Source organism: Brachionichthys hirsutus, chromosome 20, assembly GCF_040956055.1.
Source record: "Brachionichthys hirsutus isolate HB-005 chromosome 20, CSIRO-AGI_Bhir_v1, whole genome shotgun sequence".
NCBI classification, from domain to species: Eukaryota; Metazoa; Chordata; class Actinopteri; order Lophiiformes; family Brachionichthyidae; genus Brachionichthys; species Brachionichthys hirsutus.
In genome coordinates, this window is record NC_090916.1 from 7,840,051 (window position 1) to 7,860,521 (window position 20,471).

Here is a 20,471-nt window from a genome sequence, read left to right on the forward strand (position 1 = left end):
CATCACCGGTAGTGTTCAATAGCAATTTATTTCCCTAGAGAATTCATTCAAGCTCCTTTGTCATTGGCCAAACTTCAATCTAAGAAAGCCTTGAACTGCCAACATTGAAAGTTCTTCAGCATAAAGCGGAAACAGAAATAGCTAATGTTTGTTTGTTTTGCTAAAACAACAAAAGCAGCTAATTTATTAGTATTCTTGTGTGGAGTGGTAGCTACCTGTGGACAGGTGGTACACTTAGTCTCATCTCCACTGATAACCATTATGTTTTATCTTAATTATTTACAAGAAGGGCTTTCATACTGGAATGCTCTGTAGTTCAAGACCGTGCATAGAGCATTGAATGCTCTACTACATAACGCGCGTCTTCAAATGCAGTTGTTAGGCACCTGTAGGGCAAATAAAACCATGCCTTCCCCAACACATTCAAAATGTTGCCGCTAAAGATTTATTTGTGCAGCTTTAGAAAGAATGGGGAAACTACAATACGCCCTGCACCGAGGCCAGGAGAGGAATGCAGCTTTTCCTGCAGATAACCAGACAATAGCCGACCCTTAGTTAATACTGTATGGCAGTTATGCAAATCCTGGTGAGCACTGCCTCGCAAATTATTAAAATGAGTAGACAGCTGTCATAAGATGCTGGCATTAGCAGAAGAGGCCCAGATTGAAGTCCCAGCAGAAAGGAGATATTTAGCGAGCTAGCTAAAAAAAAGATGGTTTTAATATTGTGTATCTTTGATACTTCAAGACTAGAATGAGCTAACTTGTCCGATATTTAAGATAACTATCTAGAAATAGTTATCTTGGGACGCACATGATATAGTACTACAAACACCCGACTGCAAGAAGATGAAGACGCATATTCCCACGGTTGGGTGAGCTATGGAGTGCGTGGATGCATTTCCGCCGCGATAAGACGGGACACGTATTCACCCGGCGCAGTGGTAAGCACTGTTGCCTCACAGCGAGATGGTCGCAGGTTCGTCTCCGGCTTGTGGCCATTCTGTGAGGAGTTTGCATGTTCTCCCCGTGTCTGCGTGGGTTCTCTCCGGGTTCTCCGGCTTCCTCCCACCACCAAAAACATGCAGCCTAGGCTGATTGGTGACACTAAATTGCCCGTAGGTGTGAGTGTGTGTGTGGCTGATTGTCTGTCTCTGTGTTGCCCTGCGATGAACTGGCGGCTTGTCCAGGGTGTCCCCTGCCTCTCGCCCATTGACTGCTGGGATTGGCTCCAGCTTGGCCCGCGACCCGATTACGGAATAAGCGGTTAGAAAATGAAATGAAATGAAACGTATTCACCCCTGATGCTGGAGTGCAACCCTCTCATGCCCTCATGTTCTGCTCTGCTGATAGAGCTGCATGCAGAGAGCTCGGTCTGACACGTTACTGCTCCGAGGAGCGATGAAGTGACATTTCCAAACTGACTGGAAAAGCACAAAGTAGTTTCAATACCACTGGGCAAAACAGGGAACAGTCCATATGAACGCACAAACACACACACTTTTTTGTGAATGATCTATTGTGCAGCAAAAAACACAGTTCCGATGCTAACCAGTTCAGCAAGTTAATGCCACTTTCTTCTGTGTCTTGCTCTTCCTGTTTAAAGTTTGGAACGGATTTTTTTTTTTGTAACGGCAGTTCCAGCTTAAGCTTTTAAATCTCAAATGACAATAGAATTGAAAGGTAGCACCCTTTAGGTTTTTTTTTACTTCCTCTGATGGACTTTTGATTATTGTTTTGCTCGCTTCCTCTCGTCTGTCATCTCCCTGCTGTAGGAGATGAAAGGTTTTCTGTCTGATGATGAATCGCTGATTCATAAAATAATCAGCATTGATTAATTCTTTCCCCCCATTTTCTGCATTTTTTATGGAGGTCAGGTATTTAAACAATCTTGTATGTTGATTATTAGTTATCGCAAAACCCTTAATATGTTTTACAATAGAGGAAAGCTTGATAATTTGATTTAAACTATCAAAAAACTGTCAATTCAAAGTTATAAACTTTTGCCCAGAAATGCAGCATGTATTGTGGGTTTGTTGTGTGTCTGTGTGTCTGTATAACACTGCAAATTGTATTCACATTTCTTTATTTAAACCATAGGGAAATAATTTCAGTGAGTTAAGCAGAACATTAACAATACTGAGTAATGTCTAAATTGTTAGACTATAATCTGATTTTCAAACTAATAACTACCAGGACGTGCAGGAGATTTGTTATGACACAGGTTAGCAGAGGTTAGAAAAACATATTTTCTTTTGTGCGAGATCTAATTTGCATACAAATGGAGAGCGTGCTGGAAACAGTCGGGCCGGGCGTAGAGCACTTTAGCGTGTCCGAGCTCAAACTTCGGTGACGGATCTCGTCTTGTCCTCTGAATGAATGGACTGCATTCAAAAAGAGGGGTGGCGATCCATCTGCTGCAGTAACACAGATGGTCTCTGGAGGACAGGGACGTCCCATGTGTCCAGTTACAACATGAAAGCAATAGGGATGCAATTTAAGCACCCGTCCCATCCACCCAGGCTCACCACCCTCTCACAGATGAATGGATGGGGTGTGGGTGCATTTAGAGAATAGACCTTCATACACACAGTTTCTGTCGGAGAATTCTTAAAAACATTTCTGAGGCTAGAAGGAAAAAAAAGCAGCAAGCATCTATTGTCGGTTTCAGTTTCTTGCAGACTACTCGGTAGCCAATTAGCTGAATATGTTAGCCTGAAATGTTGCGTTTTTGATTATTATCGGACAAAAAAAAAAGAAGTCATTTTTGGGATCAAACCCATTTATTTCAACTTAATGCAATTAAATCCAATACAGATAGTGCACATGCAAAGTATCATGTTTCTTTGTACCAAGTGTTTCAAAAGTTAAATATTTTAACATTTAGGTAATAAATAAATAAAATAAAAAACTTAAACATTACTGAAAACACTGCCCACAATATGTATACACTTAATAAAGCAGATAATACATGATAAAGTTGTGAAACTGCAACGTTCGAGCATGTACGCCCCCCCCCCACCCAAAGAATATATTTGTAAACACAAATTTAAAAAAAACGAAAACATTTTTTTTGTCTCGACCATATCTTCTATCACATACCGGCTTTATGTGCAGTATTTTCAGTACATATTACACTTGCTAACAGAATATAATATGTGCTATACTTTAAAGTCACCATGAAGCAGCTAATCCGAGTACTCAGCTGCTGCTGCTAGCAACTTTACCCGAAATAATAATTCCTTTTTTCCCAGGCTTAAATGTTTAATGAAACCAAAGGAATTCTGGGCAGATCAGCGGCGGTGATGCGTGATCCATCACAACAGCGATTCTGGTTATAATTGGTCAATAATACATCTTTGATTTGAGAATACTACACACATTTCCCCCTGATAATCAAACATACAAACCATGAACAGAAGACAAAAAAATAAAAACACAACCACAGTTGAAGAAGCAATCACAGCATAGCTATGGGAGTATCTATAATAATAAAAAGAAAATGTAAATCCCGGACCTATGGATCAAATATTCTGCTGTAGAGAAGTTTTGACATTTCTGACATGTTGCAGAGGAGCTGATGTGTCCTCGTCTTAGAAGCAAACACACACGCACACACACACACAATGTTTTTCCTTATGTGCCTGAGTGATGGAGGTAGAAATGTCCAATGCTGAGCTAATTGGAAAAAATCTCCAGCAGAGGCAAGCACAAAACACACAGCCGTTTAAAAACCTTGAACATTTGTGTCAGTATTCAGTAGAAGTAGCATATGGCTAACCGGAGGCACAGTCTGCAACCTCACTCCGGACTGTCAAAGTGCATTTACCTTGTCATCGAGGACAAGATCAGGCATGTTACGCTGGAGACTTAAAGGACTAGTACAAAACATCAGGACATATTTTTGAGCCAGATTTTCAGGATTGATGACATTCTAACGGCCGTACAGCAAAAAGAAGAAAAAAAAAAAAAAGGAGGATCTCACCTGCAGCCATTAGGATATCTTAACGGACAGGGATCGCGTTGAAAGCTGGTAGCTAAACGTAGCCGCTAACAGCTAAAGAGCATCGATTATCCCATTGTTATTGCTTGTTTCGCGGCTTCTCAGAGGATTATTTTCCTGATTGTATTTTATTAATCAAACCAAACGGAGCAGAATATAATTATTAGCTGCAGTTTAAATATAATCTGGTAAGAAACCCGAATAAAAATGTACCTTTTAAAGGTAAGATGTAACTTAATGATGAATAGAAGCGCAATCCGTTGCCCCGGTTTTAAGCAACAATGCTAAGCTAACCGTCAACACTACGAGGGCGAAAGCTTAAACTGTAGCATTTAAAGCACGAAAAACGCACACTGGATTTGAACAGAGTTTATAAAAACAGAGCTGCTAAACCTGAATAGCCTATTAAAGTAATAAGAAAGGGTTGAATATAAAAAGACAGGAGATCTGACAATAGATCAACTTTTGTGTTTCGACTTCACAGGGCTGAACGAAGGTGAAACGCAGGTCTCGCATATTTCATTTCCCTTCAGACGCTCCAACTGCCTATATATAAAGACGGTGATCGACCAGCCGAACCTGAAGGGCTTGTGTCCCTATTGGCACTTCTATTTTCCTCATGTCAATCATTTAAGGCATCTGTTTGCCCTGTGTGATGCTCGCTAAATGAACTCCACTCTCAGATAATTGAGAAGTCGAGGGGAATTGTGTGCTGGTGGTTTGGCTTGCCGGTTGACGAAGCCTACGGGCGAGGAGAAGAAAAAAAAACCCAGTTCTTTTAGAATAGCGCCTACAAGAAAAATAAATCCAGCCAATAGAGAAGTCACATGGTCGTTCTCCACATTTGACAGGCACATAAAGTTACAGACTGGCCTTAAACCTTAAAAAGGGCTCGACGCACATCATCGGACCGACGCCGACAGGCGGTCCAGTGCTCGTTTCATAGCTGAAAATCTTGCATCCATAATTTAGGCTCAATGAGTTCTATTCATCAGGTTTCATTTCTTCCTTTAAGAGAACAATTACTAAATCAAATCAATAAAATAACCCCGCCTTCAAGCAGCGATCAATACAATCCCGCATCGAGGATAAGAGCTTTGATGACGAGGACAATGAATGGGTGTAAATATGGCTTAAAAGGTTCTGCATATATTCCTACAGTCCGCGTGGAAATCCTTCCACACTCCAAGTGTGAGAAGCCAAACGTTTCAGATTCTGTCTACTTGATTTAATGCGAAAAAAGGGAGACAAATGCTCACATTTGATTGTCTGGCTCAGAAAGCCAAAGACTGGGAGTGATGCTCATGTTTACTAGGCTGCAGCTCGGACGTTCGGGATTTGTGTAAAATAAATGACTTTACAAAACAGCTTATTCCATTTCATTTTTCTGTCAGCAAAAGATCAAATTGCGACGACAGCGTAACCGTTAAATTCCACCCCGCCGTACCCGTTCGACTTGTCGCGTTGCGCCTCTCGAGGGCTGAACTCTGGCACGCAGAGTCGTCGCAGCTGCACACCTGCGGTGCACTTCCTCCTCACCTGGTTTTAAATTGGGTGGGGGGGGGGGTTCTGCAGACAACAATGCTCATCATCCGGCGAGGGAGTTAATTAACAATAGAAGTACCAGCCCTTTTCAGAATAAAACAACAAACAACCTAAAATATAGAACAAAGGTGTTCCTTGAAGTGTGATTTTTAAATGTGACACTATTACTACACACTGTCGTCGTCACATCCAGAGATCCGGCCTGATTCCACCTGAGATCTGGGTGAACTGCTGCAGAGACTCGCCTCGTGCAAACGGGTTTGTTTGTTGATGTCCAGCTAAGATTTACTACAATGAGCCTCCAGAATGAATTATGATTAAAAAATAAATTAAAAAAACATTATTTAAAGTTGCTTTAAATAATCTAATTTATGCCCAAAACTGCAACCTGAACATGCCAGGTATCTTATGAACTACCTATGGATGTTAGGATTATGAGGATCAAAAAAAAGTTTTTTAAATGAATTAAATCAACTCCATGTCAATCGCTTGTCCTCCAAAATGACATATTAAATAAAATCCAATTCATATCGTCTGCTAATAGAATAAAGAATCATGTCGACTTGGGGGGGGGGGGGGGGATATTTTGGGTGTACTATGATGGTGTCGAACTCAAGTGAGGCATTCTTGAACTGGTGGCAGTTGAAACGCATCCAATACGAGGCCCCTCCATTTACTAGCGTCGTTTTTGCATTACTGGATCTTAGATTAAATGAATATTCCACTTTTTAGCGTCGTCTCTAATGGTTGAAGTGATGATTGACAGGTAAAAACTAAAATGGTGCCGATGGAAAAAGAATACTCCGGATTGGGCTGGCAGATATGTTTGCATAAAGGGAAGCCCGGTGTTAGCACGCTAGGTGGGCAATTAAATGAGACTGCACAGGCTACATCCTGATGCTACGCTAACAGCAGTGGAGTATTCCTTTAATCGAGGGCAGGCAAGTGAAATCGGTGAGGAGCAGCCGTTTGAAACAGATGGCACGTAAATAAATGACGAGATAATTCAAGAACAAACAAAAAAAAAAATGCCAGAAGCTGCGGCAAAATGTGTTTTTGAGACCACATTGTATTTTTGTTAAGACCACATATAATGAAAAAGGAGGTAAAACATGGACGAAACTTAAGGGTAACCTGTTCATCGTGTACCAATAAGCAAAAGAAAAGGCAATACAGGATGACGCGCCGCTGGGTGGACGTGTTGGGCCAGTGCTTGACTCCATTTGGACTAAACGGTATAAAGAGGGTCGCCTGACGTCAGTTACACATTGGTGGAGATCTTGTACTTGGGAGACATGTTATTATGGAACCAGATAAAACTAAAGATGACGCCCACGGTTTTGGGCACGCGCTCGTTGTACGCAAAAGTCATGGCCTCGTGCAGCGGGACTTTCACCACCTCGATGAGCTCGCCCTCGCGTGGCTCACCTCCGCCGGCGCTCACGCAGTTGTCGTCGGACACCTCGGCGTAGAACATGGTCTGCTTGCAGCCCGTGACGCCTACGCCCGACCTGCGCGTGGGGAAAGTGGACAGAAATGATCATCACCACAGTCATTCTTCAAGTTAGGAAGTTAGCATTGAGCACAATGTGACTCAAACTAATGCCTCCCCCCCCCCTCAGGAGGTTATTAGATTAGCTTAGCTTAAGGACCAAAATATAGAGACCAAAAGCTTTTTATGCTAAGCTAGGCTAACTTCTCAACACATCCTTAAATGGCCTTCCTTTCCAGAATTTTTTTTCCCCCCCTGAGGTTCAAAACTACACCACCATCGATACAAATCCAGAACTACATTAGGAATCTCCTGTGCCTTGTTAGTTAAATACTTATTTTATATATATATATATATAGCTTTAAAGTAAATGCAAACACACACACAAAGCTTAACATGACATGCAGGACTTTGTGCAGTCTTTTCCAGTGCCACCAACACAGAAAATATACAGTAGACACAGAACACGCCGGCTATTTGTGAGGGAATTCTTTGTAATTGAAACCTCAAGCTGCCACTAACGACGCAGAAATCCGCCAGACGGTTAAACTACATCCTCATAGGGGTCATGAGGGTTAAGACGATACCTGGTGCATTTAATGGAAGCAAGCCCACACATAACAACAGTGCATAGACGACACTAACAAATCTGGAGGATGTGTCCAAGTCAAATCAAATGCAGCCTCATCAGTCATAGCGGCCCAGGTGCTGCTCCGCGTTAGCCACGCTAATTTAAAGAAGTCTCACCTGTAAGAAGTGATCCTCTTCAGTTTGGAGGCGGGCACGTCGTAGCCGCATTCCTCCAGCACCTCCTGCCGGGCGATCTCCTCCAGGGAGAGGCCGGGCTTGTCCACCAGTCCGGCGCAGAGCTCGTAGGTGACCCCCGCTGACGCCGGGGGCCACTGAGACGAGCTGCCCCCCTCTAAGGCCGGCTGGCCCTCCTGGGACTCGGGCCCGGCGGCCTCGGCGGCGCCCTCCTCGGCCTTCTCGACGGACTGGGACGGCTGCGTTTTGGCCCTTTCCCACTCACACATGAATACAGCTGGCGGAAGCGAAGGACAGAGACGTGAGATTTTCGGTCAGTGTCGCAGACGATCAACCAATCAGGTCTCATCTTTCAGATGTTAAACGTATTTACACTGGCGTGAACCCGCCGAAGGATCCCTTAACTTTATTGTTCGTCACAAATGAGCCGACTCCACAACGGTCCACTCCCTGTATGAAAACAAATGTCTCATGTCTCGTTCGGTTGCCTACCAACAAGATTCCTTTTCAAGATAAGGGACAACAGCAATGAAGGAGGAGAGGAAATAAATATATCAATGCCCAGACTTCCTCCAATTTAGCTCAGCGCGGTGTGGAACGGTCCCAGGAGCGTCGGACAAAGGGGCTTAAGGGCTGCTTCGCAACCGCGGCTCTATTTAGGAGTCTGCATTGTTACTCAGATCCAGTTGAAAGAACAGGGATTGCAATCGACTGGTTTCCTTTCTTGAAGCAGAATAAACACTTCTCTCGAGCCACGTTAGCGGCGCGCGTAGCTGTACGCTACGGACCCATACATTCCAAACATAGCTGGAATTCCACCGAGCCAGCCTTGTGTGTTTCGTACGGTGAAAACTCACCAGGACGGAATTGCTTGACGAGAACAAAACAGTGCGAGGTCGTGTTGAAGATCAGCACCGATACACTGAAAAGAAAAAGAACCTTCGTTAACTCAGACAGCTTCTTCTGCTTCCCGTGATGCCCCCCCCCCCACCCCCAATCCGACCCCAAAGGTGGACACGAGGCAGAAACTAGCTCTAAAAACAACCAGGTGTCCGGGGGTCAATTAAATAAAAATAAAAAACAAGGTCGGGGAGGATTTTGAATTTTTTGTGTTTTGCTTGTGAATCTGAAACAGAATCTTTAAAAAAAACTAAAGATCCTTCCTTCCATCATTAATAATGAGATGGAATAGAAAACCCTTATAGAATAGAAAGCCTTTATTGTCATTGCATAGTGGATATACAACGAGATTAGGAGTCATTAGGACACATTGACAAGTCAATCCTCTCATTTAACCGACGACTGCTCCGCTCAAACACTCAGATTATCTGCAGCCAATCGTTTCTCCATATCGATTTACGCCTCGATCTTATTTCCAAGCGACGCCACAGAGGAGGACGCCATCCCAGCGACCCCAGCGCAACAGCAAGTCCAGAGTGCGCTAAGGACACGGAAATGATGCTGGTTTGAGCTCAAAAAAACGAGAGACCATTTGGATATAAAAGGATTGGATTACTCCAGATTCAAACGACGGACTCCAGAGCACCGGCGTCGGGTGTGATGTCCTGCACGTGGGAGACTGGAGACCCGGGAAAGCGGATGCATAAGAGGCAGCAGGAAACCCTGCCCTGCCTTTCCCATGGGGAGAGGGAACAAGGACATCGCCGATAGAACTTGCCTCCCAATGGCGCCGGGACCGACGCCAATTTAATATCACAGATATTTCAAGTGGAAGTCCAACATCTATTCTAAAAAAAAAAAAAGCAGGGCAATGTAAGAGCAGCAGGGATATTTGTGACAGGATGAAAATGTCCCACTGGAGTGAACGAGTGTGGATCGGTCTAAAAGTGGGACGCTCGGGGGGGGGCAGTAGATGGGAAACTGTCCCCTAAGGCCGGTCCAGGTCTTGTGGTGCTGTTCCACATCATTACTGCTACTCTAAAGCTTCCCGCTGAAAAAAGAAAACCTTTAATGGTTAAACCGAGAAGCTAAACGGGCACTCAGGAATGTTCACGCACCGTTAAGCCTCCCCTCTGCGGGGGCTTGTGAGCCGGACGGCGGGGACAACCGAGTTACCGGAGACGGAAGAGGAGCAGGGCGAAGGTGACTAATGATTGGAGTATGAAAACATCATCATCATCATCATCACCAGGCGTGAGGAGGACAGAAACAGGTTCTGCTGTGTGGAATGTGTCCTCCATTATCGGGAATAAAACGTCTTCTTGTAGATTCAGTAGGAATTAAGCATCACTGTCCAAGACGCTTGGGACGCTACTTGGTTACTATAGGACAGTTCTGCAACCACCTTCTTCAAATTCCACCGGAGATCTTCTATGAGTCAATCAGACGACTGTGATGGACTCCAGAATTGAGCCGGGACTTCTGAAGTCTGAGGGGGTCGTTGCCCGAAAAGGAACGTCCCACTGATGCCCAAGATTTACCTTCCTCACTTCTAGGCTTTCCTGATTCTTGATGGAATCCATCGAAGCCGGTCCAGAATGTAGAAACAGCTTGCACGGAATTTACATTTATTCGCTTCAGGAGGAGGAAAAAGGACCAAAACTGCACATTTACATATTTTACAGGACATTACCCACAGACCCGTCTCTCGTGTTTTTCCACAGGGCACCTGAAACGTGACGATAGTCCCACCGAGAAGAGAATGTTCTGCCCGCTTTAACAAAAATTCAAAACAACACTCGGTCTTGGTTTGAGGTTTACCGCCGGCGTCTCAGTGGGACCATTTCTCACAAGGACCTCTCTTTGGGTAAAGAGTGGAGGAAAGGAGGTTTAAATGACCCAGGACTTCCCTCAGGGCATTACCCTAAAACAGGAAGTAGGAGCTGGGTGGGTGAGGGGGGGGGGGGTTATCACAAAGGTGTGACATTTCTTTACAGTGGCCCCGTGGAGCTCAGACATTTAGAAACAGTAGAATAACACGTCACAAAAAAAAAAAACAGGTCTGCTTTGGTTTGTCCGGGACACAAAAAGCAGAGGCAGAAACGCTTAGATGAACGATTCAGAGACGGAAAAGGTCAGAACCGGAGCAAACCGAGCGCCTTACCGCTCGGATCGTGTGTGTCCAGAAATGAATGGTCTTTTTACCTGTCATGGGTTCGCATGAAGTCCCAGGATTTCTTTGTGCCGTTCTGTGAACAAATACAAAAAAACAGGGTAAACAAGCGCGTCAAAGGACGACGGCTCGCCTCGGATTCGTTTCAGCGCCGAAACAGACGCTCGCTCGGGCCCGTCGAAACACCCCGCGCGTGTGCAGACGCGAAGCATCACGCACGGCGCAGTTCAGCTTTATCACCCGGAAGTTATCAATCAACTGAATTAAAAACATTATCTGATGATTAACGGCCACACAAACAGTTGGGGTTGAAGAGTTACTTGTGCTTTATCACATAATTATAGCAGACGTGTAATAACAGTGTAACAACACAAATACACAACATGGCGTGTGGACAGGGATGTCCGCCATAAACTGGTCGGGGGGGGCTTCAGCCTCTCTGCAACAAACTCAGGGAACAGAAACACAAAGAGAATGACCCGGAGACCAGTGCGTGACCTCGCGGGCCGCAGCCCCCGGGCCTCGGTGTGAAGCCAAGCCCGCATAATGCACCATCACGCACCGTTAGCCATCGCGCTGTGGCGTTAAAGTACATTTAGACGTTGCCGTGGCGTCCCCTGCACAACAGCGGTCGTGTCACGTCCTTCCTGTGCACGCATGAGACATTCGAGCAGGGAAAGACGCTCTGGGAAGGCCGTCCCCGCGACTCCTCAGCGGCTCGAGCGCACCGCCTGTTTTCTCAGCATGCCCACGAACGCAGGAACCCGCGCGTCCGCTGCGAGTTCGTTTTTGGGCATCATCCAAGACTCTGAAGCCTCGTCACGGAAGGCGCGGCTTCCAGGTGTAATCGCTTCGCTCGTGTCAACAGAAGCGTGCGCGTCTCACATGCCTCCATTCCTCCCAGAGACCCACCCCGTGCGTGATGAATCACCTGTCGCGGCTCAGGTGGAGACACGCTTCTTATGTTGGTAATTGGATGAGACAAAAGACTTTTCCTCGTGGCGAATCTTCGGAGCTCGACTGTGAGCGGTTTGTTCGGGTCGGTGTCATTCAGACTCAGTCAGATCCAAAACAGGAAAAAAAACTAGAGCCGGCATATAAATGGGAATTTGCTGGTAATCCTGCTCCGAACAGGAAAACAGATCAAATAAATCATCGATTAATAACTTCCTGAATTGAGCAAGTTTGAAGAAATTCAAATCATCAAAATAAGTCAAGAGTGAGTCAGCTTGATTCCTTTTACAAACTCAATGCCCGGGCTGCGTGATTCTTGAAAAAAACCCAGGCGTCGAATGAATGGAAAAGACAAAACGGAGGACAAAAAGACGCCTTTTCAAATTTAGACTCCTTCGGCGTGATGTGAAATAGCTTTTCGGCGCAAATAGAAAAGGTGTGAAAATGAAGGGGGGGGGGGGGGGGGGTTTAAAAGCTGATGATAAACATCACTTCCAAGCTGGTCTTTCAGAGAAGGGAAGAGCAAGTCAGATCAAAGTCTCTTCGGGGTTAAGGAAGTGTGGAGCAGCGAGAGAAGAAGGAAGAAACATCTGGATTATGAGATCAGACAGGAAAAAGATGACACATCACCTTTCCAAACCAAATACTTTAAAACTGAACACACACACACACTTATATCCTGCCACCGCTCACAGATGGCAGGGTTCCCCTCATTACCCGGGCCACTTGCTGAGAAAAAGGGGGCGGGGACATCTTGAATGGCCCAGGGGAGACAGAGGATCATGGCCGACATGGATTACAACAGAGAGATTAGCCCGTTGGGAGGGAGCGACCCGAGGGGGGGCAAAAGACAGAGAGGAAGGAACGCAGGAACGGGCGACACCGGGCCTTGAAATGAATGTGGTGCCTCTGGCTATCGGCATCAGAAATGACAGACCCTCGTGTGAATGGCTATTGTAAGGAGGGATGTATGGTCTTGATCTTTTAGGTGCTTAAAGTCTAACGACTATCACACACACACACACACACACGCACACACACACCTCCTATGCACAGACTGCACTATAAAGCTGGCAGCTGCAGCAGGAAGAAAAAAAAAACTCCACTCCCACTCTCATGTACAAAAGCACGCTTAGAATCTCCACATGCGCTCGCCATTTATTTATTTTTTTAATCGTCTTGTCGCCAACCTCCACAAAAAGGTAGCAGAGCTGTCACACGCTCGCTGCCACAGGTGAACTAATGATCGGCACCTGCAACCACCGATTGGCTAATAATGAGTGAAACGATGGATCCACAGTGTTAAAACATTCTGGTTAGCAACGCCTAGCCGCAAGCGCCAAAAGCCAGGATCAGGCACGCACACTCTGCCAGGATATAAAGTTAGCTTAGCACTGAGTTGAGTCGAAGTTGAGTTACAATGAAACATAATAAATAATATTCCCTGAAGGTGTTTTGGGGGGGCCAGATGAATAATTCAAGTAATAATAATGAATGAATTGAAGGTAATTATCCTGCTTTGACTGAACGGGAGCACGAGGAAACGGGGACGAGAGGCGTCTCCTGGCGTCAGTGAGAGACGAATGAACAGAGCCTCTCATGTATGACGTGATCAACATGTCGAAGTCGTGTCTGTGAGGGTGACCAGGATGCAGGTTGGTGACCAGAGGCCGGCCCGCAGATGTACCGGTGAGCAATACAAAGGTTTTTTTTGGGGGGGGGGGTAGAGATGCTCCCCGAGTGCGATTGAAAAGCCTTTGTGTGGGAGTCCCAGAGCAGCCATTCCCCGGCTGCACCAGGAGCGGTGGTGAGGATGAAAGGGAGGACAGAACCGAGAGGGAGTCCACCACCGTCCCCCGTCCCCCCCCCCTCCCCCTTTGTTGTCCATCTGCTGTCTTAGCCGTTCCGCTATTCTCTTGATAAGATTAACTCCCACCTCTTCTGACAAAGGTGTGAACCCCGAATGGGGGAAAAACCCTCCTCAGTGACTCCTCTCCACACGAGGACTTGGGTTTTCTAAATTGAAGCGCAACACCACAAAAAAAAAGCCCCTTGGATTTTTAGAGCAATCAAATCTCTTTATGCAATATTTCAATTACCAAGATTGTTTTAATTTTTGCCAGGATCATTTAAAATGAGTTTTGCTTCAAACCCAGACTTAGTCAGACGAGCTACAACAGCCCGTTTTCATCTGCAGTTTACAGACATCATCGTTTTAGTCCGTTTGAATAACATCTACTCTGCACCACGGCGCCTATTTTAGATCCCCACATAGCAGCTGCCAGGAAGAGAGAAAGAATAGCACAAATATTTTTAAAATCTAAAAATACATCCATCCTGGAGTGAAGGCGATGTTTTGGGGGCGGGCGGTGGGGGGGGGGTCCTTTCAGAACACACAGAAGAGGAAGACTCGGATAAACAATAACAGAATGTCAGTCAAAGATGGATGGACATCATAACGGAGAAAATGTTCCCATTACTGATTCCACTTTCACTTCCACCGCCGCTTTCGAATGGCTTCATCCGGTCACGTTTATTTTGTGACGAGTGGAAAAATTAAACGTGTGCTTCAAGGCAGTCGAGGTTTTCGTGTTATCAGCAGACAGACGTGCAAAGTGATGCAAAAAAAGACTCGTCTGAAACCATTTTCCATTGAATTCTTTAAACAACAACGCATTTGTTAACATCAGGCGTTATGATCACCGCTGTGAGACAAAGAGACACGCTAAAACTGCACTTTTAAATTATTCGACAACTATTATTATGCCAAATAAGCTGTGCTGGCTTTATACACATTTCCCTGTAGTATTTCTGAAATACACAGACTTTTATAAAAAAAAAAATTCTATTTAAATAAAAGATTTAAATACAAATACCAAATAGTACTTGAACAATCTCCACAATGCAGCATTTAGCATTTAGCTAAACTGACACCACACACACACACACACACACACACACACACACACAACAAGCCTTGCGTTCACACGGCGGGATTCGATCTGAATATTAGCGCGATCAACGAGTCACGTGACCTGCCGCCCTCCGTCACGCACCGGCGCGTTATCTGCATCTCATTAAAGCTGATGCGAAGCATGGAGCTAACGAAAAGAGCGAGCGACCTAGCCTTAGCATGCTAGCTTTTAGCCGCTTTTGGCTAAAGAAAAAAAACAATCGAGCAACAACTGCCCGTCCGCGAAAACGCAGCGGACGCGTCGGTTTATTAAACCGCGTTCGATGCGGATCCGATTATTTGCTGTTGCCGTTTATGGCTTAAGTTTTAAATTAGCTTCTTGTTATGCTAGCATGTTTGAATAGGGAGGAGGGGGGGGTTGGGCTAGCCTGGAGCATCCCGCATCCTGTCAGCGGTTATTAGACAACAACTCACCTGGTTGTAGTTCACCCGGAACGGCTTTAAGTAGTTGGATTCTGTGCACGGAACGACTTCAATGTTATTGATCTCTTCCATAGTTTGCAGCTGGATTTCTTTTTTTGCGGCTCGGCGATGATCGTCTGTCACCGCGCACACTGACAGCGAAGGAATGTCTACGGAGTCCGGGAGAGGACATGTGACAAGAAAAGCGCGACAGCGGCCAGGAGCGCGTTTCCCTCATGATGACCATTAAAGCCTGAACGCTAATGGAAGTGGTCAAAAGTATTGCGTGTATGAACTATTAATAATTGAACTCTAATTAGAATTATAAAGAATCTTTATCTTTACATGAATTGAATCATTCAGGCAGAAGTGTACAATATAGAAAGTAAACATTGATTAGGGAACAGTGGAGTTGATGATGATGAATATATTTATTAGATAGAATGTTAGAGTACAAGTACAGTCAAAGAATAGTATGTATTACAGTATAAGTACAGTCAAACATCCTGTCTAAGAGGAGTATTTCAAAAAAGCCCTTGCGGTCTTGTTTCCGTTGAAAGTCCTTAGTACATAAATCATCGACATTTAACAATACCAATAAAACTAATATTAAATTACTCAATTGATGCAAAATAACAATAAATTAAAAAAGACACATAATATGTACAACGTAGGTGGACAAAAAAAGGGGGGGGGGGGGGGATTGAGCCGGAGAGAGTTGTGATGACTATCTCCGTTTCTGCCCCCCTCAAGGGATAGACGTAAAGAAGGGAGAGGACTTCCAAGTACTGAGGGTCAAAAGTGCAGAGTGATGGAGAATGTGGAAGTGAAGAATCTGGGACGGGCGGAGGAAAGGATCAGGCGCGCTCTGTGACAGGAGAGTGTCAGCGTTGGGGAGGGAAAGTACAAATCATGATGAGAAATCCAGCCTCCTCCACTGTGCAGAATAATCAATGAAAAGAATGGGTGTGGAGGCTTTTTCTCACCGGCCCCCGCCCTGATGCCAAGAGGCTGCATGATGTCACGCCTCACATCAACAACAGCCTCATAATGGCAAAACAATCTACGGCGCTCCAATCCCGGTGGGTTTGACTTCCTCCAGCAGCAGCACATGTCTCAGCCCACCGGCCGACCACACAAGGGCAGGACGTAACACTCGCTGCAAGCTGATTTACACCTAAATAAATACACGACCCAGACGAAACAATGCTCCAACCCAAAAGCGGAACCGGCCCGTCCCTCCTCTGGGGCAGGTCCCATTTATATTGCCCGATCCAGGCAAGCTGCAGGGTACGATAAGACGCTGGGCAAGTGGGTGGGGGGGGGGGCATCATTGAGCATCATCACCCTGCACTGGTTTGTTGCAACACTCAGAAGGAGCATGTAGAATCTATTACAGCAGACGGATGGAAATGAAATAATGAGGAGAAAATAATTATAAAGTCTGTACAGTTTTGTATTTGTCAGTATTCCCGACAACCTTTACGGTTATTTAAATCCAAAAGAAGGTGTATTATTAATCCGTTTGCTGAAGGAACATGGAGGAGCGTACTTCCTCGTGGAACAACTTTGAACACTTTTATAGCTCGATTAATTACCGTGTTTCATCAACGTAGAGGTCGTGAACTCTAGAAATGCATCTCTCAACTACTTCACAACCCAGTCGTGCTTAATCCTCTACGGGGGGCCTCATGCGAGCGTCACCCAACCAGAATGCCTCCCAAAAATCTAATCAACCGGTTCTGAGGCGCCCAGGATGTGTTAATCCCGTCCTTCCACAGACATGCTGGTCCAGGATCAGTCACGGCCGGTTGGTGTCTGAGGATGGGTGATGGAATCCAACCTTAACACCAAACCTGGAGCCTCATGACGCTGGCCAAACCTTCACTTCCTGTCTGTCTGTAGTTCTTGGGTTCGAACCCGTCGTACACAGTGCATGGGCTGGAGAAGTCCACCGGTTCAAGTCCCAGCCTGGGCGAAATGAGGGATGTGACTAGAGAGGGGCCAGTTTTACCCTCAGAGCACTGCTGAGGTGCCCTTGAGCAAATGCAATTTCATGAATACGTTTCAATGTGTTCTTGTCCAGTTTGAGAAGATACGATGATATTATTGGCTGATATAAATGTAGGATTCTGGTTACAGCACATGGGTCTTATGGGACTCCATAAACGCTTAGCCTCCACGTTAGCATCGTCCCCTGGAGGACCATTTGTGGCGGTGGAAAGTTCATATTAACCCTTATTTTGAGGGGGTCTATCCATAGCTTGGTTTATCAGCCAGGGTCAAGCGGGGATTTAGGACGACGGCTCGAGGAATGCTCTTAGTAAAGGCGGCTGCCGCACCTCTGTGAGCAGAATCAGGTGGGGGTCAAGATGGTCAGTATCCCCCCGACCGGGAGTCTGGACAAGGAGCCGCCGTATAAAGAATATTAATCTCTCAAGTTTAAAAAATAAATAAATCGACAAAAAGCAGCAGAGCAGCCACACACCAGTAATACTTAATGCATTGGAATACTGCATAAAATACACAACAGTGTAGCGATGCAGCAAGGTGTGTGTGTGTGGCACGGAGCTCATCCTCTGTCGGCCTCAGGATGAGCTCCACCAAACAAGGTCAGAATTATTGTCCCGGTCATTATTATTATTCTCTGAAAGAACAGGCAAGCTTACCCACAATGCCATCTGTCAGCTGGGATTCTTGGTGCTTGCTCATGGTTACAAATAGAACCTGGATGGAATGCGGCCGAAAGGAGGTGAAGCTCCTGTGGCAAAATGCGCCGGTCGTCTGAATTCAGATGGGAGTCACATCTCAGTCATTTGATAAAGATGAAGGAGTGATGCAACAATAATCACTTATTAATAACATTTCAGATGTTTTAGACATAAATGTTTTATAGGGGGGGGGGGTAGCGATAAGACTCAAACAGCACTAAATATATATATTTAATGCCAAAATCTCAGTTGATTGTTTTGAAGCCATCAACACAGATTTTAATTCATGTATTTTAAGGTGTCATCTAAGAAGTGTCTACAAGCTCTGGGGGGGGGGGGGGGGGGCGTCCTCGCTCAGAGATTAAGGGTTCAAAGCAGCACTTCTGCCGTATTCTGCTGCTAATGAGATGTAGACGTGTCCCGATGAGAGTTTAAAAAAGCTGGACTGGATGAGCGGCTTGGACCATTGAAGTCTGATACTATGGGACAGCTGCTGCCCCCCCCCCCCCCCCCCCCCTGCGGAGAGGGAGTCTATTTTAACAAGGCAGACACACCATTGTCTTTTGCTGGGGAGAATACCGCGACTCCTTGGACCACATGCAGCCTTTGCTTGGATCGGTGTGTATGTGCAGGTGTGTGTGTATGTGTGTGTGTGTGTGTGTGTTGGTGATTGGGGTGAGGGGGGGGCTGTGGCCCCGTCATTCGCATCTGTATAGGAGTACATGCCATCAGAGCTAATCACCTACCTGGAAGAACCAATTAAGATGCTACCTCGATGCCCCCAGCAAGGCTTACGATGGAGCGACATCTGAAGTGTGTGTGTGTGTGTGTGTGTGTGTGTGTGTGGACAGGGCTCATGTTTCACTATCAATACAAAATCAATATCCAGATATCCACCACCCAGCAGAAGAGTGGAAATAGGGGTATGAGAGCTTCTATTTTTAAATATCCACCCATGTGGAGAACTTTAAAAAGCACTTATTTACTGTTTCTGTAACTTTACAGGCTTAAATTTAATTCTCTCTTCTTGATCTTTCATTGTCTATTCGCTCCTGCAGCAGTTTAAGACACTAAATTAAGTGGACGCGTGTTTTTTTTGTTTTTTTTATCGCCCTATTTTCTATGTCACACAGTGGCTGATTCGGTGAACAATGGTGCTCAACACTTCCCCGAGTCCCGCCTACCACGGGATCCGTTTCATTCTTGTCCTCCAGCCACGTTGTGGTTCTGCGTGAACCTAACGCTTTAGGGATAAACCCATTGTGCGGCGGCTCAATGGGATCTCGTGGGATGGTCTGTAAAACGGCTTTTAACGACATTTCCCATTAACGTTTTGTTTTTTTATGGTGTCACTGTTCACGTAATTTTGGTTTTTGGAAACCTTCACCCTCTCATGACCTACAAACTCAGATCTAAGCTTAAATTAAATATGCATCTTTGATGGCGTCCGGGTTGATCCATGACTTCAATACATCAGGAAACACCTAAGGCATGTTTCCATCTTCCAAAACTAATCCTACCACCTTCAACCCCCCCCCCCCCCACTGATGGGTCATTAGGCTGAAATACTGCTCCTGGATCTGTGCCTAAACAGATTTGAACAAGGTTGCCTGAGGCCAAATGTTCCTCTTTACAGAATTAGACATTTGGAGCGTTGACAATAGGTGACCATTTAATTTCATCTAAATCCCAATTAACAGCCACGTTTGTCCAGAAGAGAAGGTTTTCATCGAGCCCCATCACACGAAAGCTCCGTTTTGTGTCAGTAGGAAATGGTCTTTATGTTATTGGTCAATACATTTTAAAGACAAAGCTAAACTGAAGCCTGCACACAAATATATTTTATGTTCATGCTTGCTTTGTAAAGATTTCTGCTTTAGTTTGTGAATTTTCCTTTGGACTATTATATTTATTGTATATTGGTGTTTACAAAAATGATAATATTACTAGGAAAATTAAATATTCAATAAACAATTCTCATGTCGTCATTCGTCATCTCTTTATAAAGCGTTTGACCTTGTTCATACCAGACCTACAATAAAAGTGTTTTTGATGACGGGATTTACAAGAGAAAAACATCAGACGAATTTCCGGTTTGTTTTTTCTCATTACAATTTAATGAAGGATTCATTTTTGGATGTGTGAATCGATTGAAATCAAATTGAGTTGACCCCCAGGCGAAGGTCAGGAGGCCCAAATGCAGATTCAACCAATCTTAACCCATCCTGAAATCTCTGGTGGAGGGGGGGGGGGGGGGGGGGGGTTGTCCTCATGTCCCCTGATGGCTCACTCAGGGGTGACGGTTTGGAAAAGTCCACTTTGACCTTTGACCTCCAGGACATTCAGGAGTGACATTTGTCACCCCCCCCCCCCCCCCACCCAGCGCATCTACCTTTTAAATGACCTCTGGATCCTTCTCATTCATCTCAGTTCAAGACAGCAAAAAGAAGCTACGCTAACGCTACAAAATGCTGTTAAGCAAACATAAAACCATCATTGTACGCGGCACAAATGTATTCGTCAATAATATGTCGATCCAGGCCAAAGTGCTCC

General features: G+C 45.2%; 1 protein-coding gene across 1 annotated transcript; it reads right to left on the reverse strand.

Annotated features, from left to right (window-relative positions):
- Positions 1-6,808: 6,808 nt before the first annotated feature.
- Positions 6,809-15,348, reverse strand: nudt14 (nudix (nucleoside diphosphate linked moiety X)-type motif 14). The gene is made up of 5 exons (XM_068753988.1): positions 15,220-15,348; positions 10,910-10,953; positions 8,662-8,726; positions 7,787-8,081; positions 6,809-7,058 (listed from the first exon to the last, which is right to left on the reverse strand). The coding sequence occupies exons 1-5, from the start codon at positions 15,298-15,300 to the stop codon at positions 6,809-6,811; spliced, it is 735 nt and encodes a 244-aa protein (XP_068610089.1). The 5' UTR covers positions 15,301-15,348.
- Positions 15,349-20,471: the final 5,123 nt, after the last annotated feature.

What these genes read in the sequence shown, in the direction of transcription:
- nudt14 (XM_068753988.1), bottom strand. Translation starts at nt 15,300, where the DNA reads ATGGAAGAGATCAATAACATTGAAGTCGTTCCGTGCACAGAATCCAAC. An exon ending in TCCGGGTGAACTACAACCAG is followed by an intron (nt 10,954 to 15,219) that starts GTGAGTTGTTGT and finishes ATTTGTTCACAG; the next exon opens with AACGGCACAAAGAAATCCTG. An exon ending in AAGAGGATCACTTCTTACAG is followed by an intron (nt 7,059 to 7,786) that starts GTGAGACTTCTT and finishes CCCCACGCGCAG; the next exon opens with GTCGGGCGTAGGCGTCACGG.